The following is a 23,574-nucleotide window of genomic DNA, read 5'->3' as shown; positions in this document are numbered from 1 at the left end:
TTTAAAGCTATATTATTTTTATTTTGTTTCTTAACACATAATTGCTTAAATAAATGACTTTAAATTTTATGACCATAAAATTATCTGGTATTTAGGAAAATTATTGAACTCTCACAATGTTTAGTAACTTTTTAGTTGATTAGCTTAGATTTTGAGTTATAAATAATATACTCTGCACATAATAAGAATTCTGACTTCTTCTTTACAATCATTATAGGTTTTTCTTTCTTAACCTATTGCATTCTGACAAGAATTTATAGATAATTCTTATATTCTGGTTTAGTAGAAAAGCTTGGCATAACAAAGTATAGCAATTTTATAGGCTTTTATGATGTACAGTTGATTCTTGTTATTTGTGATAGTTTTCTATAAAGTTGGATTAACACTGAATTAATAGATGCTGAAGTATCGCTAGGGAGAAAATATACATTTAGGTTTCTACAACCACTGGTCACAACATTTTTTCAACAGAAATGCCATTTATAACATATCTGTTTGTGAATGTCCTTATAAAACAAGCCTGTCTTTTCAGCATTGAAATCCTTCCTTTCCTCATTTGCTTTTCCTGTATTAAATTTAGGAGGTGTTTTTAAAGAAACTCTTGAGGCATTCTTCTATAACCTACTGATCTATAGAACTTGTTCAACTGAAAGTTTAACAGTTTTTATGCTGTATGACCTTTTGAAATATGTAAGCCATCTATCACTACTTTCAAAAGAAAGGTGATCACTACACTTTTTATATTATTATCAGTTTTCATGTCATGAACTCACAAATTTAGCTGCTTTTCCATAGCTTTATAGAACAGATAATACTTCACATTTTTCTGGACAGCTTTATGTGTAGGTCAGTGAATTTTATCTTTTTTTCTAAATGTACTATATTAGTGATTTATAAACATTAATTGCATAGCTAACAGTATTAGAACTCATGTCTGAATGAAGCTTATCTGATACACAAATTTTTTCCATAATATTTCTTCTTGTGCTTGAGAACATTTGACAGTACTTCCCCACAACATTTGGGGGGAGTATTTTAGAGGACACAATCACCAACCAAAAGCATAATGTAGCATTAAATAGACCCCAAAAAGGACACTTGTTAACAGGATAAGAGCTGGGACAGGGAGGGAGAGCATCATCTTGTCTAACGTCAACTGGAAATATGCAGTCTGGGGACTCAAAGTTTACACCTCTCTGCGTATGACTGTTAATGACCATGAAAGCACAGCAAGTATTGATTTTGGTGTTATGGATGAATTTTAGCTAGTAGTCAAACTGGCAAATGTGGAATCTGTGAATAATAAACATTGACTTACGGTCAAACAAGTAAAGGTGGCCTACTAAGCAAGAACATAATTATTACTGAAATTTCAAATTATATCTAAATAGCAGTGAGTGGTCTACACAGATAGATTATAAGTAATGGGACAGAGTAAGACATACTATGCTAACATATTGAGAAAAAAAAGCTGGAGTAGCTCTATTGATTTTAAGACAAAAAACTTCAGAAGAAGGAAAATTGTGAGGGATAAAAGAACCATTACATAATGATAAAGGGACCAATTCTCCAAGATGATATTATAAATCTTCATATGTATAAGCCCATTGAAAGAGCATCAGAATACATGAGGCAAAGACTAATAGAGCTGCTAGGAGAAACAGATGAATCCACTATTTTATCAGGAGTTTAATACCTCTTTATCATAAATAGATCCAGCAGGTGGAAAACTTGTCAGAACATGCTTGAAATCAACAACATCAATCAACTTGATTTAACTGATAACTATAAAATACTTTATCCAAAAACAACTGATTACTTACTATTCTCACACACAGATGTAATGCTAAAATAGACTACATAAAATATACCTTTATCAGCTTAAAAAAATAGAAACAATACAAAATATGCTCTCAGACCACAGTGGCACTAAACCAGAAATGAATAACAGAAAGATAATTGGAAAACCCTAAAATGCTTGGAGATTATGGCACCTGGATAGCCCAGTGATTGAGCATCTGCCTTCAGCTCAGGTCTTGATTCTGGGGTCCTGAGATTGAGTCCCACATCGGATTCCCCGCATGGAGCCTGCTTCTCCCTCTGCTTATGTCTCTGCCTCTTTCTCTTTGTCTCCCATAAATAGATAAATAAAATCTAAAAAAAATATTTTAGATTAAACGACACACTTGTAAATTACATATGTGTCAAAGAAGGCTCAAGACATTTAAAGAATTCAAACTAAATGAAAATGAAAATATAAGCTATTGAAATTTGTGGGATGCAGCAAATGAAATGCTTAGAGGAAAACTTATGGCCTTGAACAAATATGTGGGAAATAAAGAAAGACCTAAAATCACTAATGTAAACTTCCACCTTAAGAAATTAGAAAAAAAAAAAAAAAAAGTTAAAGCAAGCAGAAGCAAAGAAACAACAAAAAATTAGAGTAGAAATCCATTAAATAGAAAACAAGAAATAGAGAAAGTCAGTTAACCTGAAAGCTTATTCTTTGGAAAAAAATCAATAAAATTGATAAACCTCTTCCCAAGTTAACTAAGAAAAAAAGAGAAGACACAATTACCAACATCAGAAATGAAAAAGGCTACATTACTACAGATACTATGGGTAAGAAAAGGGTAAGAAAGAAATACTAAGAACAACTGTGTGGGCACAAATTTGATAATCTAGATGAAATGGATAAATTTCTTCAAAGACACAGTCTTCCCAAACTTACACAAAGAGAAGTAGACAGTATGAACCAGGCCTATATCTATTAAAGGAATTAAACACATTTAAATACTTGTGAAAACAGAAAGCACTTGGCCCTGATGGGTTCACTGGTGAGCTCTATCAAAGTTTTAAAGATTAAATTATATGATTTCTTTTACGGTGTCTTCCAGAAGATAGAAGCATAGAGAATACTTCCTAAATCATTTCATAATGTCAGCATAACCCTAATACCAAGAACAGAGAAAGCATTACGAGAAAGGAAAGCTATACACCCATATCTGTCATGAACACAGATATAAAAGTTCTTCCAAAAAAATTGGCAAATTGAATTCAACACAGTATAAAAAGAATTATGGATTATGACCAAGTGGTGTTTATTTCACATAAGCAAGTCTTATCTCAACATTTGAAAATCAATTAACATAATTTATCACATCAATAGAATAAATAATAGAAACTGTTGACTGTATCAACAGATGAAGAAAAAAACCATTTGACAAAATCCTGTGCCTGTTCAAGATAAAGACTCTCAGCAAAATCTATTGGGAACATTAAACTTAATTGGGACAAAGATAAGGAACAAAGCAAAGATGTCCACTCAAAATAGAACTCACTGTTTCAAAAAAGATTAATTTTGAATTGTATCCAGCTTTGTCAAGAATTAGGCAATTAGGATAAAAATAGTTCCAGCTGTCCAGCATCTCACAAGGATGATTTGGAAATTATACATGTTAAATGTATATGTTGTATATATAAATTTAATTAATTGAGACAAAATAAATACAGTTATTCTTAGATTGTATAGATAGGGAAAGTAGCTTCTAATGGTAAGGGATTAGATGTTGGGCTGCACTACTAAGGAATGTTAACTGAGAGTTGTTCCTTTTTAGTGTGATTGGTGAATTTTTATACAACTTAGGACAATTTTTGTTAAAACTCTCATTTTCATTGTTTTAGAGTTTTTTTTTTTTTTTTGCTTTCTGATTTTTTTCTAAGTAAACCATAATAGCCAAGTTAAAAATCAACAACGATGATGGAACCACATCATCCAACTAGAAAGCTTCTGAAGAGGAAAAGAAACAACAGAATGAAGAAGCAATCTACAGAAAGGGAGAAAATACTTGCAAACTATATACCTAATAAGAGATTAATATCTATACACATAAGAATCTTATCCAACTTAATTGCAAAAAATCAAATGATCTCATTAAAAATGGGCAAAGAACCTGAATAGACATTTTCCTAAAAAAGACATACAAATGCCCCGTAAGTCCATGAAACGCTGCTCAATATCACTAATCATCAGGGAAATGCAAATCAAAATTCCTATGAAATGTCGCTTCATACCTGTTAGAATGTCCATCATCAGAAAGACAATATATGTGGACAAAAGGGAATTCCTCTTGGTAGGAATGTAAATCGGTAAGGCCACAATGGTAAGCGGTATGGATGTTCCTCAAAAAATTAAAAGCAGAACTTCCATATGATCCAGCAGTCCTGCTTCCGGGTGTTTGTCTAAAGGAGATGAAGTCACTGTCTCATAAAGAAATCTTCACCTCCGTATGCAATGTGGTAGGATTCACAGTAGCCAAGAGATGAAAACCGCTTAAGTCCCATTAACAGATGAATGGATAAAGAAAATGTGAGACTCTCTGTCTGTCTGTCTGTCTCTGTCACACACACACACACACACACACACATACAGAGGCAGAGACCCAGGGAGAGGGAGGAGCAGGCTCCCTGTGGGGACCCCCCCCCCCATGGGGACTCCTCCCAGGACCCGGGTCACGCCCTGGGCCAAGGCAGGTGGGCACCCGCTGAGCCCCCCAGGCGCCCCAAGGCCACCCTGTCTTTCAGGTTAAGAGCTTGCTGCCCCCGGGAAGGCTGTGCAAATTTTATGCAAACATTTCAGGGTTTACCTTCAGGCTCACCAGAGGTCTGAAAGCAGGTTTTAGGTAAGGAAGACCTCATGGGTGCTCGCCAGCTCCACTTCATTTCTTAAAGATTAAAACTTGTTGAAAGAATTCAACGGTTCGCCTCCCTTGTCTCTACAGTCCTTTTCCGGACTCTCGTGCCATTCACTGGGCACCCGTCCACGGAGGCCCCGCATGCCAGGCTCCACACTCGGGGGGCTCTGGGGTGTGCGGTGACACAGAGGGACACCGGGGAGCAGAGAGGGGGCCCGGCCGGCAGGGCCCCGGGAGTCTGCAGTGCCCACATTCAGGGTCCAAAGGGGAGGAATTACTTGGAGGGAATCTTGGAAGGAATTGGGATTCAAACTAACAGGAGGAGAGGAAAGCGTTCCATGCAGGGGACTGTGGGCTAGTTCACAGACACGTGGAGAAGCAGATCCAATTTGGGGAGTAGCAGAAAATTCAATTTGGCTGGAAATGAAGCAGAAAAGAAATAGGCTAGTAAACAAACAAGGACAAAGAACGATTTTTTTTTCCCTAGGATGGATGGATTGATTGATTGATTGATTTTTTTTTTTTTTTTGGTTTGGGATTCCAGTTAATGTACTTATGAGGTGACATTTAAGGATTTAAGGCAGAAACACATCAAGATCAGATTTGCGATTGAGAGAACAAGTCACTTCACCATTATTGTCCTTTTCTATTATTTTTCTCCTCATTATTTGCCCAGCTTTTTGTTTTAATCTGTTTGCCTTCTGTTAGGCAGCAGCTCTCTGCAGATCCCAAACAAGGTAAAGTGAAAGAGATTACAGGCAGAGCTGAAAGGGGTAACGGGGCTTACCGAATCCTTGGAGCGCCCCCGCCAGCATTTGGGCATCCGCTACGGGGTTGAAATTGGGAGCTGGGAAGATGGTTCCTTGCACCTGGTGGAAGAGCCAACGAGAAAGAGATTGCAGTGTTTTACAAGAAAGATTCCAACATTTTTTTTTTTTTTGGGGGGCAGATAGATGAGAACAAAAATACATTCTGTATGTTTCAATTACCCCAGGACATGCATTCACGTCTATTAAACGAGTGTGTTAATCGTGCGTTAATTGTAGGGAGCAAATTTGGTTGAGTGTTTTTTTTTTTTTTTTTTAATCCATCGGCCTCTATTATATTGGTTCTATTATTTATCTACGAATTTGAGATTCCAGGGCCAATAGGAGAAAATGTGAGAATCAAATAAGTATAAATCTTTGTAACAACAGTAAACATTTTCTCAGGAACTGGTGGCTATTTAGAGAAACTGAAAAGATAGTTCTGTGGGGGAATTCACGACATTCACATGGATTAGGAGCGGCTCTTGCCACCACAGCTTTTTTAGCCATCAGGGGCCCTACAATCATATTAGAGAAAGCCAAAATATTTGAATTTGGATTGCCAGCTTCATAAAAATCTAGGTGGTGTAGATGAGGCAGAGATTTGTTTAGCTGAGGCCTACCCTGCGGAGGAAAACGCAAAAACCTGGCTGAAGTTCCATTTAAATTTTCTTTCTTGCTAGTAATAAAATAGCAGAACTTGCTATTTTAATAAAATAAAATAATTTGCTAATAACATGGCAGATTCTCTTCGAAATATGTCAGGCTTTGAACCCACACGGTCCATTATCTCAGACAGAGCCAGCCAGGACTAGCCCCCACCCCCCCGCCCCCCATCATCAAACTCAGCACAAGACAACGATCAATCAAAATCCATTAAGCCTGGGAGCTGGGAGCTGTCCCCGTCGGTGGCCGGTGTGGCCACAAACCCTGGGGAAACGACTTCCCACGACAGGTGTGTCCACGAGACCCCGAGAACTCAGGCCTTCACCAAGCCCTTCTACGCGCATAGTATCCCAGCTGAGGATGCAGTTTTCTAACTGTAGAAAATTAATTAATTAACGGGAAGATTGCACCATAATTTCTAGTCCAAGACATATACTGACAGCAAAATATTTATGAAACTATTTTAGGGGGACTAAGAAACTCATTCACTTGAGTTAAAAATGAAAAAAAAATACATTCAGTTCGGATTTCCTTTGATTAGGGTCAGTGGTCATGAAGCTGTCTGTCTGAAGTAGACTGGAAACCCTATAATCATTGGGATACAGTCGTATTTTCATAAGTGCAAAACCTTTTTTTAAATGCCGACGTGCACAGATGCTTGTAACTCCAGTGAGAGTGTGGTCTGCATCTTACACGCCGAGGGCACGCGGTTGGCTCCCATGCTCACGTCCATCGGACGTGATCTAGAGACAAGTTCTCCAGAGCCAGGCCTCAGCTCCGTGGGCCGTGTACTAAGAGGCCATATGACTGTCACCTCCTTTATCCCCTACACGTCCCCCTGGGACTCTACTAAGAAGTCAGACTTTGGTTCTTCTTTCATTTAGTAGATTAAGCCTCGGCAGCAAATTCTAATGTAAATTCCTAGGCCGAGTTCTCCTCACCTGAAGCATCTTCCTTTAAATCTTGTTATCCTAGAAGAATGAAAGCTTTAAACTTTCGAAATAACAGCCATCTATCGAATGCGAGAAATTGTTTTCTGCTATTTGTCACTGCCTTTTTGTCTACATAGTTCTTTCTCAGTTTTTTCCGCCCATTGGGACAATCAAGATTTATTTGGAAACAGAGATACTTTATTTCCCCTGTTTTAGGACTCGGATGATTTGTTTGGACAAGTCTTATGTGGACAATAACCATTTTTTACCTTAATTTTGCTGACTGCTATCAGCCAGAGGGCTGTTTTAAACTATACAAGAGAAAATAGTTTTGAAAACAATTTAAGACATTCTGCTAAATAGGCGTAAGTCATCCAGGCAGTTTTAAAGCACGGAGTATGCAAATGTTTACAGCAGAGCATTTCATTGCTGGCTAGACTAGAATTTTCCAGAATTTCTACTGGAGAAAGTGCTATAAAAGAAAAGCATTTACCTTTATTAAACAGAAGAAAAAACATCTTTAAATGTTATAAATAAAAAGCTATAGATAAAGGAAGTTGTAAATGTTTATTGTGATTTATCAGACACAATCTGTAGGTGAAAGGAAAAAGTCCAGTTTTTTCCTTTAGAGTTTTTGATTGTTGGTGATCCTTGTTGGTTGTACTAGTGCAACATATTTTTATGATATAATATAAAAATCATTCTTTTTTTTTTTGTTACAGTTCTCACCTTCTTTGCCATTTAAAGCCCTTATTTCCTTGTCAGTTGGGATTAAAATAATACACTAAAAATGTCTTGGAAAAAATATTTGAGACAAAGTAAAGAAAAAATTGTAAATGCTTAGTAATTCACTGGATGCAATTTTTCTAGTAAACGTTTGTCATTTATGGCCGTTTATATAGTAAACCATTATATTTATTTTTAATATAAGAGTAAACCATTTAAATATATTCCCTATTTAAATATAATAGGAAAGCATTATATTTATTTTTATGCTAATTATTTATTTCATTTAAGCTCAAGTCAGCAACATGATTCCATATAAGGTACATACTGTTCCTTTTACTAATTTTGTCATTGGGATACTGATTTTATCCTTTAATGGTAATATTTTTCCAGCTTTACTAAGAGGCGATTGATATATAACATTGTGTAAGTTTAAGTTGTTTTAACATGATTTAAGCTGTACGGCATGTACGTGTGTAGCGTGTCCAAGATGATCACAGTAAGTTGACTGACACGTCTATGGCCTCACGGTTGCCTTTTTATTTTTCTGATAAGAACATTTAAGAGTCACTCTTAGGAACTCTCAAGTATATCATACAGTATTGCTAACTAAAATCGCCGTGCTATACATTAGATCCCCAAACTTCTTTTCCTTATAACTCGAAGTCTGTACTGTGACAAACCTCTCCCAGTCTGCCCCACCCTCCCCTGCCAGCCCCTGGAAATCCCCAGTCTTTTAATGATCGGTTTGACTAAACTGACCAGTTAAGTCTATTTAAACAGTCAATTACTAATTTCTAATTTTGTCCCTGGAATGAAACAATTATGTAAAAAAAAGATTGATTAATGGTTTGGGCCATAAAACTTTTTTTTTTTTTAAAGATTTTATTTATCTATTGATTGATTGATTGATGAGAGACACAAAGAGGCACAGACACAGGCAGAGGAGGAAGCAGGCTCCATGTGGGGAGCCCGATACGGGACTCAATCCTGGAACCTGATATGATGACTTGAGCCTAAGGCAGATGCTCAACCCTGAGCCCCCCAGGTGTCTCGAGCCATAACATTTTTTCAAAGGATATGATGTACCTATAGGAATATATTCATGTACTTTAAGGTAATTTGATCTTTCCTTTGGATATTTTTCCCCAAATTTGTGCTCAACCATAGTCTGTGCATTCCTAAATACCCAACACCAGGCTCTCCAATGAGATGAATCTATTCTCACCACTTCTTCTACTAACTCCCTAGAATTTACTGCATTTTAATTTAAAATCAGAACCTTATGTTTTCTTATTAGCTACCTATTCTTAAAATTGGGAATTTCACTGAGTCATATATAGTACTTGTTGCTTATAACACATTGCTGTGCTAAGTAGCTAGTCTTTGGGTCCATTAATTATCCTTCTAGTTACGTTTTATGCCGGTTGACTGTGATATATCAAATCTATGTAGTGAGAATTCTTTTTAAAAATATTCTCATCCACTGACGATGTCACTTTCGTTAAATAATTTATTTAAAAAAATGAGATTTTTGGCTGAATGACCTAGCTTTATACACAATAAATATGATACAACTTTTATTTTTTTTTACAAATGCAGAACATACATGAATTAAGAAGATTCTTTTATTCATTGTGTTTATCGTATTTGTTGCTTTGTATTAGAAAAACTGAACAGAGGAATAAATGAGAGAGACAAACAAGAATCACCCTGGAGGAGAGGGTGCAGGGGAGGGAGAGGTTCCTAGTTTCCCAGGGCAGAATTTTTTCCAACCATATGCATGAGCAAGGAAGTGATCTGGGAAATGGGAACATGGCGAGTCTCGATAGTTGACTTCTGTGAGGAGCAAAGAGCAGAGGTGAGGAGCGGCAAAGACATTATGACCAAGGGACATCTAGAGATTCTTAGGCAGGAGAGTAAAATAGTCTGATTTGACCCCACAAATAACCCTGTATTCCAATGTGAAGGATATAACCAGAAGTGATGCAAGTGGCAGAGATAGCTAATTTGGAAACCCAGTTGGAATTTAATGCACCCCTGAACTGAGACAAATAGCATACACTTAATAAAGATAGATTGCTTAGTCAACTGGATGTAACTCAACTCAGTAATTTTTAAGATATATTTTAACAACACAGTAACAGTAGTTAAATCTTCTGAAAGAGTCAGAGCCTGTTGTTTCAGGTGTTTTTGAGCATATATGCCTTTTAAAGCAATGCTATTTTTAATACACATGTTCCTAATTTTTCACATCTTAGAGCTAATTGGAAATTTTGAAAAATTGGATGCTTTCCTGTATGACATGAAAATAATGAGCATATGGTAAAATTATTTTATTTTTATTGCTCTGAAAACTGGCAGATTTAGAAATAGTATTACTTGTCAAAGGCAAAATAAATTCTAGTGCCTGTCATTTCGATTTAAATTCTTACCACAAGGTAATCAAAATATAATCTTTGCTTCTAGTCATTTGTGAACTCGGGTTTTGACAGAGGAATACAAAATACTCCCTTTTTAAAAGACAGAATAAATTGCCCCATAAACTCATTAAGCAGAAGAGCATGAGTGATTTGTAGACTTAAAGTTGGTTCTAGAATCTAGCCTGAGTAGATAATGAACAGATTTCTTTAACTGACACAAAAAAATTTAAATTATTATCTGGAAATGAATACGAACTGAAAACAAAAAATTCACATCTATTCTGCTCAGGAAGTTGATAAAATTATTTGCAACATCTCATATCAATAGGTACATCAGTAAGTACATCATATTTCATTTATTCACAGCTAATCCAGGGCCGGCATCCATAAGGCCGTATCTTTCTAAAGTCAACATTCATAGGCTCTCCACATTTTAATCCTTCTTCTCGTGTGGCTTTTGAGTTACATTCAAAATCTGAAAGTCTTGACTTTTGGACTTTTGGACTCTGGAATACTAGCCATGCAGTTTGACAATTTAGTGACTGGATGCTTGATAGAGTCCGGGTTTCCATGAATGGTTGAACATCATCGAAATACCTTGGTTTTGGTTTAGTTGAGGGGACTAGATCTCCAGTTAATCTAGGAATTTTAGAGCCATGAAAGGAAAAACTACAGAAATCTTGGGATTTCCTTTCCATAGGGAAAGCCAGGCAGGTATTCACCTTTAGGGCATTGGTTTTTGGGGCTCCACTGCCTCAGTCCCAAATGCCCTAAACTCTCCAGAAGGTCTTCGGCCACCTGATCTCTGACTTATATCTGACAAGAGTCGTTCTGATGGGATTTCAGTGGCTTTGAACACAACACGGAAAGATGCGTTACAGACACATTGTTCCTCTCTTATCCTTCCACGACTAATCCGCCCTTCAGTCCAGTCCCGTCAGCTCTGTCCTCACAATAGCTTTCAGGTGATTCCCCTTTTTAAAGTTTCTGTTATTAGTACGTTAGCCTTTACCACTTTTCTTTTGGGTTTATTTCAATAGGCTGCTAAGTAGGCTCAATTTTCCAGAATGATCCTTCTGAAAGATCAAACACATCTTTTGTCTTCCCATGCTTAAAATTGTTAGTACGCAAAGCAATGCTTCTCATATTAGTTTTCTACTGTGGTGCACAGAATAGATGATTTTCACATGAAAGAAACAGCCCTGAGAACATTTAGGGTTATGAGCACATACCAGTATGCTAGCCTTAATCACATTTTATTTTCGCCTGCTCAGCAGAGTAGATCGTAATGCTGAATGAGAATCTCATAATATAGGGCAAAACATGAGGTGTAAGGAATAGAAGGATACATCCGTTCTTTGGCTTATTAGTATGAACGGCAATATCTATCTTCGGGGCATATTGCTGCTCATTCCTATGACTGAGAATAGATGACTTGTGGGATTCAGTTCAAATATTTTAACAGAATAAACAATGCTCTTCATGGCTGGTCCTTCATTATCTGAGTTTATGTGTATTTTCTCTCTCCTAAACCTCTCAACTCCCACACCATACACACACAGCTGCACACTCCAGCGTAGGGGGCCATCTGTATCGCTGTTCGTTCTGTTCCGTATGTGTGGAATATTCCCCCTTCCTCCCACAACACACACACTCCATCTCTTGACTCTTGTAAACATCTACTCAAGATTTAACTTCCAAGCTTTGACTCCAGTATCAGCTTTCCCAGGAAGCCCTTCCCGACGCGTCTAGTAGAATCGTCTGCTCCTTCTCTGGTGCCCACAATGTATCCTATGCCAGGGCTGTACTATATCCTGTTAGAACACCAGTAGGAATATCAGCAGAAAATACTAATCTCTAATTTTACCAGGTTTCTAGGAATAATGAGTTATATTAACTGGGCTTCCTTCGTTTTGTTGAGAATGAACCCTAATGTGAATGATTGTGCAAATTTGGAGATCGAACTGTTCTCATGAACAAAGGAAGAATATTTGGATTTCTAGGAAGCAATTTAGGAAGATATAAGTAACAGGAATGGAGAGTGAGGTTGAATTACTTTCTTTGATTTCTCTCTGCTATTCACAATTTCTCATTAATATTTGTTAAAAGGTACTGTATATGGATTTTTTTTTCAGACTATGGAAAAGGATGAGTTATTTGATTCAGTTTGGGTAAATAAAATAATGTGTTGCTGTACAGTCTCATGTGGAAAAAAATATCTTGACAACATAAAATGCTGAGAATTTGAAGTCCAGACAAGGCTTTAGACTTTACATCACATAATCAGGGTATTTAAGGCAGTTTTATGTCTACATCCTCTGTGCAGACTCTGGCTTATGTGTCATCTTGTCCTAAAAGACATAGATTATATGGTGTTATTTTATTGGAGGTGCTATATATGATTTGACATCATTGCTGTTTCAGCCTTTTCAATAGACTCTAAGTTTTCAATAGAGTGTGAGAATTTTGATTTCACCAAATTGACTTAAAATTCGGCTAAATATAATATAATTCACATCGGTTCTGAGCGTTGCCTCTTAGAAGTTAAAGTTCACAACTGGAACATAGTTCTACAGCATGTAATGTGGTGGACTGAGCTTCAAGTTTATGTGCAAATTCCCAGTTAAATTACTTAGTAGGCAGGAGTGCCTAAGTGGCTCTGGCGATTAAGCATCTGATTCTTGATTTTGGCTCAGGTCATGATCTCAGGGGTGTGAGATTGAGCCCTGCACTGGGCTCCATACTCAGCAGGGAGTCTGCTTGGGATTCTCTCCCTCCCTATCCCTCTGCCCTCCCATTCCGACTTGTTCTCTCTCTCTCTCAAATAAATAAATAGATCTTGAAAAAAATATTACTAGGCAATCCAATAAAATGGTAATTACCCCCTAATCACCTTATCTCAGTCAGAAGCACCTTCTCTTTCCTTTTATAACCCTTGTTTTTCTTATGAGATTAGGAGGCTTGGAAACAAGGTCAAGATGTCGCTGATCCAAAGAGAATGCAATTGACATGGACTTTAGAGAATGGGTCTTATTAGTAGGGGGTGAAAATGGAGGATAAAAAAGTTGAGCTACTAAAAAAGAATGAATTTGCTTAAAAAACATATTCAAGGGGAAAATTAAGATTACCCAGGAAATAAAATATCATATCCGCTGTCAGTTTATTTAGTTATTTTTTGAAGAAAGTTAAAATAAACCACAATGTGTGTAATAGATTGTACTGCATCTTATCATTAGTTTTATTACTGTACATGAAATGCTTCTACACAACGGATTCAAGGCAGATGATAACTTGTATCATAAAAATCTAATAAAATATCACAGATTTTGAGAAAGAGATAATCTAGTGAAAATAGGAAAGAGTTTAAGGGAAGTTTTCTTGAAGAAGTTTTGAGGCAAAAACCTCATGTTTGATTAGATTTCAACAAGTGGAAATGTGTTGTTTGGAAGTCTCATGTGTTTTCATGAGGTTCTATCTCTCATTCCCTTAAATTGTTTTATGGGCTGACATTATTCCTTTTTTGCTATTTCATATTATTTCTAGCCAAATTTTCTCATCGTTATTGTGACAGTATTACAGTATAAACAGTATTAAATACTTGAAACTAAGAGAACAAAAGACCTATGAGATAATCTTCCATTCTTATGGAAAGAATGTTTATCATACCATATATTTATATTATTATATATGATGTTTCTAAGAAAAATATCAGATAAAAATAAAGCCATTCATAATTAAATAAAAACAAGCATTAAAGATTCAAATCTATCCAACGAGTAGAGTTTTTATTATCTTTGTCTGCACAAATATTCTATATCGACCAGATAGTTTAGAATAAATGGTGTGAACATTTAGAGAATTACAAAAAATATAAATAATCACATTTTTGATATTTTAATTTTATTTTTATTTCTTGATATTTTCTCTTTTTCCAAATAAATAATAGAATATGCCATAAAGGTATCATTATGCATTTAAACAGTATCTTCAGAGTTATTTTCTTGTCACCTAAAATATATACATATTTTTCACTTTCTTTCCAGCAAATCTCTGAAAATCTCCTTCCACGTCATGAAATGGTTTTGAAGGAGAAATTCTCTAGAGAACAGAATATAACCTATAAGGCTTAATATCTTTCTTTGAATGAAACAACAGATGGATTCTGAATAATTTAGGCAACAGCTCCCCGTTCATTAGTTTGACTTATTGGAAAAGACAGCATGCTGGTACCACCACCAAGCCCTCCTGCTCTGAGACAGCAATCACATTAGAATCCCTTGGCCCTCAGATTGGTCTGAAGGATTTTTCAGGACCGGAGAACACAGCATAAATCAAAGTGAAGAGGAAGAACCTGCAGGGTTACAAGGCTTCCTCCCCAAAATAGAAACACGTGGCTGGAACCACTGTGAGACTGATCATCAGATGGCGCTCTGCGTGACTAGTTCAGCTGAAAGAGAGGAACCTGTGTTTTTATGTGATCTTTTTTGAAAGCTCTATTGTTTAAAGTTCCATGCTAATAAGGCTAAATGTACATTTTCTCCTTTTCTTTTGTAGCTTTACAACACTGCCCAACCCTTATTAGAATGGCCGAGCTACACGTAGGTGAGTCCCTTGTTCATCAGAAGCTTAGCACTTAGCTAGTATGACAAAGATTATAAGAAATCTGGAGTGACATGATTTATTCCTGCTAAAAACTGAAAGAATACAATATATATTTATTATGTGATAGTCTGATGCATTTTTAAAAGAATTTATTTTGGAGAACACACTATTATTCCAGTTGTTCAAACATCCTTAGGGGGACAACTATTTCAGTATTGCTTTTAGAGCTATTTGAATATTTTTCAATTAATGATGGATTTGATGTTTCTAATTAGCTGAAGGGCAGGACTAAGGATATGTAAAGCAATATAGCTGGATAATTCCCCTTTTTTCTTTTGATGAAAAATACACTGAAATAAGTGAACCTGGAAGCAATTACTAAAATTAAATTAAAAAATAAAATTTTGATAATAAATTGATAGTGTTTCATTACCCAATGCTTCAATAAACAAAACTTCATTTAGCTGAGAGGCCACAAAAAGAATGGATTAAAAACTGTGGTTGGATTTGTCTTAAACCTATCCCAATTTATGGAAAAATATTTGCCTTACTTGGAGCCTTGGTTAGTAGACATCCCGCAGGAGGAATGACACAGATTTTTTAACACTACCATTGTACCATTATAGAGTCTTTTCTTAGTTATTAGAATATTTTATTTCAAATCAACATTTTCTCTGTATAATAAGCATTGAAATATAAAAATAGTTTCTTTTGTTAATTTACAGTCACTCTCAGACATATCTGATCTACTAGCTTAGTCACAGAAAGGTATTCCTTTTATTTTATTTCTTTTATTTTGGGGTATCTGAAGATACTAATTCTTTTTTTTTTTTTCTCTCTATTATTCTGGTGATAGAGAAGGCAGTGGTAAACATCATACCTTTACTTTTTGTGAAAGTAAATGGCCACTGATCTTTTACCGTAATTGGCCTGGAAGGATACTGAAAGTATAATTTGTACTCAGAGAGATAGATGCAGGGAAAGAAAGCTGGAATAAGTGATGCGCAAAATCTCCAAGCGGGTCAATCTCTAATCTTAGTCTTTAGGTTTCATTCATACTTGTCAGTAGACTCTTTAGTACTCATTGACCACGTACTTCTTAGACATAAATTTAAAAACAAAAATCTCCATATGCTCCATCTATATGGATCGTATCTGACCCAAATGCTAGAGTCACCTCAAGTTCTGCATATTATGTGTGAAGTCTTTTCAAATTGTATCAAGTATTATTTATCATTTACTTTACATCTCTATTTTACATGGCCTTGCAGTTTTTGCATTTGTCTTGTCCTCTAAATTTTAAACTTCTGGAGGACAGGTACATTTGTTTTCTTGCTTTGCAAAAATTTAGGCTAGTGCCTTAGATGTAATAATATAGGCTCTTGGAATGTTTACAGAATATAAAAATACATGTACTATAGTAACAATTTTAGTTTATCCGGTAGTTTTTAAAAAATTCATTACTCATATAAGTAGGCTATGCTCTATATACTTTCACTTTCACTTCCTTGGCAATCACCTCAGCAGTCTTGTGAGACTGATAAAACTAATCTTATTTCACAGATGATGAGATTATGAGGCTGAGAAAGTTGTTTAAAGCCATACATACAGGTAATGTGTCATGAAGCCAATACTCAAATCCAAATTTAACTTCATGACTAGTGCCCTTTCCATTATAGCTATAATTGATGTAAAATAAAAATAGCATGTATTATTGAGGCCTTTTTCTCATCTTTGCAAGAAAAAAAATCTAGTTGCAAAGAATCTTGCTGGTAAAAACAAAACCCTAAAAGCATAAGCTCTTACTCAAGTCAGTTCAAAGAGAAAAAGAGGTGTGTGTGTGTGTGTGTGTGTGTGTGTGTGTTAGAAGGAGGGATTGAGAGAATGTGAAAAAGCCAAAAATAGACTCCCAGTGACTGGGTCACCAAAATGCATTGAAGAATGGAACGTAATATTTAACTTCAAGGTATTTTCAGAACTCCAATAATAACCTCTCTTTTATCATGAACCCCCCAAAAAGGTTGCTTGGGATGGCTTTTTGTTGATGGTGTTTTGAAAGAATGAATAATTAGGGTTTTGTCCATGATAGGGTTACCACCATGGAGAAGAGATAGACTGAACAGAAATGGAAACACAGCCTGAAGGGAGAGACCTGTTCATCTTTATTTCCTGTGTTCCTCCAGCCTCAGGCAACCATCTTTAGAGAAACAGCCACAGAGATAATATTTTTGTGACTTAGTTTGAATCTTAAAGAACAGTTATGACTTTGATCTACATCTAGGCTATGCTTTCAAAGAAAATTTGTATATATTATATAATCAAAATAGACCTTAATGATCAGATGACTAACACAGATAATGATATTAAGATAGTCCTAGTTACATTATTTCTCAAATTGATGCAGAAGTATTTATAAATATGAACCAATTACTAAATTAGTCATTGTAAAGTCTTTACAACTTAGTGAATAGACGTCGAGGAGTTTAAGAAAGAGAGAATTGAATTCACCCACACGGCTTCTTATAACTAAGATCTGAAAGTTTCTTCATTAACATGACTTAACATTTTTAGGAAACAATTTCCTAGGAAGATATGATTGAAAATAACTTATCTTCGTACAGATAGTATTAACTTTATCTTAATAATATGTGACAGAAGACTACTAAAGTTAACCTAATTAGAGTAAAATTGATAGCATTGAATGGCCACTTTTTAAGGCTCAGGATAGCCAATTCGTAATTCTTGGTGCTTGTGAACATTACCTTATTTGGCAAAAGGGATTTCGAGGGTGTAATTTATTTCAGGAATTTGAGATGGAGAGATTATCCTGAAATATGTGGCTAGGCCATAAATATCCTAAATGTCCTTATACAGGGGGTGGGCTATAGAAGAACGGAACATCATGATCAAAACCAGATGCTATATTGTTGGCTTTGAAGGTGAAAGAAAGGGACATGGCTTAAGGCAATGTGGGGAGCTTCTAGAAGCTAGAAAAGGCCAGAATCCATTTCTCCCTCCACTCGAATGCTATTAAGACCATCAAGGTAGAGTTTCCCCTTAGATTTGCTTCATCATCAGAGTGTTTTGGTAGCATTTTTTTGGGGAGCTAGCATTTAATAAGATATGATGACATTTGAAGTAATATTCTGTCTGGATAAGTAAAAGGTAATGCTAATAAAGTTCAATAAGTAAATAAAGATTATCACTGAAGTTACTAGGATAGGTATACTACTGTGAAAGATCATAGAAGAATTTCATGTGACTAAGGTCAATTAACGAGGATTATAAAAGATTATTTCTAGTAGAAAATTCTGTTCATAGTCCAGAATATTTAATCAGAAAAAGATATAGTGATGAGACTGTAAATTATAAAATAAAAAATAGAGCATGGAAGCATAATTGAGGACATTACATTTAATGTACATGCATCTGAAGTGAGCAGAACAATGGAAGAAAAGTAATACAAGAGAAAAGATAGAACAAAATCAGGTAATGAACAAATCACATCTTTGTGAAAAGCGATAGTCCCATATTGGCAAATATTAATGAAGAAGTCAAGATTAACATTTAAGACACAACATTTAGACATATTCAGTTTGCTTATAAGGAATGATCAAACTGGGATTATAATTTTCGTCCACAAAATTAAATGTTAGAAGACATTTGATGGGTCTTCAGAGGAATTCAGAGGAAAAGATCTAGGATTTAGAAGTTTTAGACCAAACTATAATTTAAGAGAAAGGGCAAAAAGGAAAAATAGCATACACATATCCTTTCCAAAACCTAATACTTAAGAATGATTCCAACCCAGAGAAATCTGAATCAGGGTAACATAGTAAGTGAACAAAAGAAGTAGGTTCATACTCTTAATACTACAAGTAAAAAATTGTCAACTCTCGTTGAATTTTCAATATATACCAAGAATTGTAAAATAATTTACATAGTATTATTTAACTCCCAGGAATTAAACTAACAATCAAATATGCAAACAAGTGAGATTGGTACTATTGCCACAGATAAACTGAGATTTTGAGAGGTTAACTTCTGTTTCTAGGTTACCTGGTTGGTAAATAATGGTTCCCAGAGGCCCAGATCTGTCTGATTTTAAAGCCTGTGTTCTTTTTTTTTTTTTTTTTTTTAAGCCTGTGTTCTTAATTGCTAGACTAGACTCCATATATAGAAGAAACATAGATGGGAAATTTTTATCATTAAATAATTAGCATACTATCAATATAACTGATTTGGCAAATAAGGAAATCTTTGAGAAAAAAGTCAAAAAAATAATTTATGGTATTATCTACAAATTCTTGTTAAATATTTTAATGATTGTAAATAAAAGGAAACATCTGCCAACTGCTCTTCTTATGCTTTTCATATCTTTACATATAGTTATGTTTTTCCAAGTGGAATCATATATTACGTATCATGTGGTAATCTGTTTTTTCTTTTCATATTGTACCACTCCATGGGTATTAAAGTCTATTCTGCTATTTTCTTATCTTTGAAGGTAAAAATATCATGGACATACCTAAAAATACTTTGTAACCTTTCTTATGAATGGTCTAATTAAGTTCTTATAACACTTATTGAATTTCATTAATAATATATTATTTAAAAAGAGATAAAATAACACTTAGGTCTAAATGAACATACCCACGCCCCCAAATAAAATAATGTGTGAATGTGTTTTGCAAACCATAGTATTCTAGAGGTGAAGGAGAGATTTTGCTTTTTACTATTTGTATAGCTGCTTTGTGATTTAAGCAGTATTTTTATATTCTTTTCTTATCTTGAAGTTATCAGCAAGGCTATATCTGGCAAGGGGAGTGTTCTTATTTCTATATCACAAAAAAAATAACTCAGTTTTTATACAAACCTGTTGGTTTCATAATTACCAGCTCAGCATAGTAAGAGTTCTGACTTTAAACCTAGTGCTTTTCCAGTATATCTTATCTTTCAACTCTATTCATTTTTTCCTTTGTTGATTTTTTTCTCTATTTCAAAACATTAATGCTGCTTTCATATTTGTGTATGTCTCACAAAGTGGTTAAACATTTCTAATGCAGATAATGTAATCTAGAGGGCATAAAACATAATAACTTCACATATTTGGAAGGTTAAATGAGAAGCACATTCAGTATAGGATCTAAATGATTTCTCATACTCATGTAACACATGCAGTCTTGGATTTCCTACCTATGGAGATTACGCTGCTATTTAATGTGTGAAGAATTGGATTTCATGGATTATTGAAACAATTTCTACAAAATGATGTTGCGACCCTTAGATGAATAGTGATTCTAAAATTTCAGCAACTTTTCCTCTAATCTGATATTTTTGAGAGGTTAGTAACCTGTACTCTCAAAGCTCAGTAATCTATTTGACAAAGAGAATCAGCCTCCTAGTAATTAAAATTTCTTTAGCTTTTAATACAGAAATCAAAGATAATATTTTCTAGTGAACTGCATGTTTTTGAAATGATAATGAGAAAAAAATGGCCTCTTTTGCATACCATTTTATTTCCTTTTAGGACACTGAAGGACAACTGTGGAAAATAGGATGCTCTATTTCTACCTAATTTTACTTTTATAATAATTCTTGGTTTTAGCTAGTTTTACATTTTTCCCTTTCTCTGAATTAATATTAACTAAAGCAAGAGAATATGATCTCAAAGAAAAGCCAGTTTGCAGCTAAATAAAATCTTGGTTGGGTAATCCATAAATAAGTTGGTTACATATATAATAAGGAAACTGTATATTTCTGTATTAAGGGAAATTTAACCCAAAGAAAAGTTTTAGAATTTTGGAGTTAATTTTGATACACATATAACTAATATATATTCTAAAATTAAAGTAATGTTTGTTTAGGGTAATATTATTTTAAATAAATGTCCTGTATGGCATTTTATTATGTTTGGTGAGTGAAGATGTACAAATATCAAAAGAAGAGAAAGAAAGAAAAATGTGGTATAATAATAAAGGTGGAAAGCATTAATTACTGGAAAATTTCTTTATAGACATTCGTTGTTCATCTAGCCGTAGTTTGCTCTGGAGATGAAGAGACAAAAGGAGCACATTATACCTTGATTGGTTTTATCGATTGGCTCCTGGCTTTCTACTTCCTTAATAAAATGCACTGATGGCATTAGAGTAAGGAATCTAAGACAAGTGAGATGTCTTAATTTTATTAATAGCTAAAAGGCTTGAAAAATGTTTAAAGTATTAGAATGTAATTTCTTAAGAGTGCCTGGTTTTATAAGGTCATTGGACTTAAGTTTTATTATGCTTTTCCTTGCAAATGTTCATCAATATTCTGATAAATAACAATTAATAAGTGATCTCATTGAGAAGTATGTATCTTAGAAGTCATCAAATTTTTAGGAAGTGAAAGATGATTCAGAAAATATTGATGGTCACTAAACTATATGGTAAGATGCCCCCCAACTTTTTTTTTTTTAATTTTTGAAATAATCTGTCAACCGTTTGCCAAACTACACTATGATACCACGACTGATTCAGGAAATGATAGTCATCCACATAAAGGGGAAATCTAGTCTTGTTATTTTTAAAAATAATGCTTCGTTATTTTTATACTTCAAAGCATTGATAACCCATCTAAAATTTTTGTAATATGTACTCAAGTACAATTCCATTTTCTGTTCTAAATTGCATTTGGAACGTTTTTTACATCACTTTTCTTCACTTAAAACGTGTAACAGTTGAATGTAAGAGCTAAATCAATACTAGTACTTAGATAATGTACAAAAATTGAGAACATATGTTAAAATTCATCAAAACTTATATGATATCTTATATTCAAGGGAAAATCTCTGCCAAATAAATATGGTGTGTTAAATAGGAATCAGTATGGATTGCTCCACACAGGACATACATTAATCTCCTTTTTGGAAAGTGATAGTTGATAGAAATATTCATTTGATAGACAAATACTAGGGGGAAAAAAAAGGGCCAAAAAAATCATATGATTATATAATACTAGAACAGGATTTTAACTTTGCTCCCTTTAGAATTCAGTTTTCATCAAGGCTCTAACCTGCTGGCAAAACAGCAGCTGCCAAGTGCATCCACATCCCAAATGGAAGGATAAGCCGCCTGGGTGGGGCTTGCAAAGAAAATTCTAGGAACCAGTTTTCTCTCACTTAGCAACCTTGAGAAGTTGAAGAGGGTCTAATTTAGAATTATAGATGGGATTATTTTGGGAGAAATGATAGCGTTCTCTAAGACCTTTCTGCCATGCCAGGGTAAGTGAGGTGGAAGCTGAAGGATGCTAATACCATCTTCACGGAGACCACAGAGAGCACTGGATCCGTGTTCCTGGAGTTTGGGGGACACCGTGGACTCTCACTGGGAAAGGCTAACGGTGAGGCTACATGGGTAACTAGCGGCTTTAGGTGAAGAGGGGTGACTTCACCAGGAGTGCCCGAACTCTAAGAATTTATGTACATCCAGAGGTGGTCACACTCCCAGAGTTTGTTGGGACATAGGACGTCTTGAGTGTTTACCATGGGCCAATTGAGAGCCACAAAGTAGGAAGATTTAGTCATAAGTCATTTTGAAGGATTTGGGTCCAAATCTTCTTTCAGAGGATTGATAGGAACTTTAGAAGCAGACTGATAAACTCCAGAGGATTCCTGGCCATGAGAGGTATCCCCCAAACCTCCTGTGTTCCAAAGAAACATCTCCTGTGGCCAGAGAACTTTAGTGCTACATGACTAAAATACCTGTTAAATTAGACCGAAGATTTTCTGGAACATTTTTCCCATATACTCACCCTTCCCTAATTCTGGAGGCATTGAAGGCCTGTCAGACTGCTCTCAGGTATGAGGGACAGACCCAAACAAGGATAAAAAAGTCAGTCTTGCCTTCTTTACTGATGTAGGAGTTTGGCCTGCAGGAGCCGGTGAGAGAGAAACTTTGAATAAAATGTTCAGGAGGGCCTGGGTGGCTCAGTGGGTGAAGCATGTGCCTTTGGATCAGGCCGTGATCCCAGGGTCTTGGGATCGAGCCTTGAGTTGGGCTCCATGCTCAGCACGGAGCCTGCTTCTCCCTCTCTTCTCCGCTCCTGCCCTCTCTCACTATCTCTGTTGTTATCTCTGTGTCTCTCTCTCAAATAAATAAATAAAATCTTAACAAAAAAATAGATGTTCAAAATTTTTACCTCCACAAACAGACATTTTTTTAATATCTATAAATTTTTGTTAGTGGAAGTGACTTATTAATATGCAATTAGGTAGAGTAATAGACTCATGATATCTCCTATGAACTGAATGTTTGTGTCTCCCACATTCATATGATAGAGCCCTAATTCCCAATGTATTAATATTTGGAGGTGGAGACTTTGAAAGGTAATTGGATTTATATAAGGTGTAAGTGTGGGTCTCCCCTCCCCGCAACAGAATTAATATCCTTGTAAGAAGAGATCAGAGCAGTCTCTCTCTGCCATGTGAAGACCCAGTGAGAAGAAAGCGTTCCGCAAACCCGGGGACAGGCTCTTTCAGAAACTGAATCTGCTGTCAACCTTCATCTTGAACTTCCTAGTCTTTACAACTGTGAGCAAAAACCCTGTGTTGGTTAAGCTACCCAATTTATTACATTTTCTTATAGCAGCCTGAGCTAAGACAGGACCTGTAGGAAACTAGCCCCATGGTGCTGAAACGGACGGTGTGAGAATAAAAAAAGTCACGTATATTTTTGTTTCTAATTAA

The 23,574-nt window shown here is 35.3% G+C and overlaps 1 protein-coding gene across 1 annotated transcript in view; it reads right to left on the bottom strand.

The window, feature by feature from the left end:
• The window catches only part of ANXA10 (annexin A10), a 98,930-nt gene that overhangs the window by 59,749 nt on the left and 15,607 nt on the right, over positions 1 to 23,574 (bottom strand). The window contains exon 2 of the mRNA XM_038559158.1: positions 5,482 to 5,563. Within this exon, the coding sequence (XP_038415086.1) occupies positions 5,482 to 5,563 (82 nt within the window). The remainder of the gene's footprint in view (positions 1 to 5,481; positions 5,564 to 23,574) is intronic.

The sequence above is a fragment of the Canis lupus genome, chromosome 15 (genome assembly GCF_011100685.1).
Source record: "Canis lupus familiaris isolate Mischka breed German Shepherd chromosome 15, alternate assembly UU_Cfam_GSD_1.0, whole genome shotgun sequence".
Classification (NCBI taxonomy): domain Eukaryota; kingdom Metazoa; phylum Chordata; class Mammalia; order Carnivora; family Canidae; genus Canis; species Canis lupus.
The sequence above is the reverse complement of the archived record's forward strand: the minus strand, read 5'-3'. Positions and strand labels throughout refer to the sequence as shown.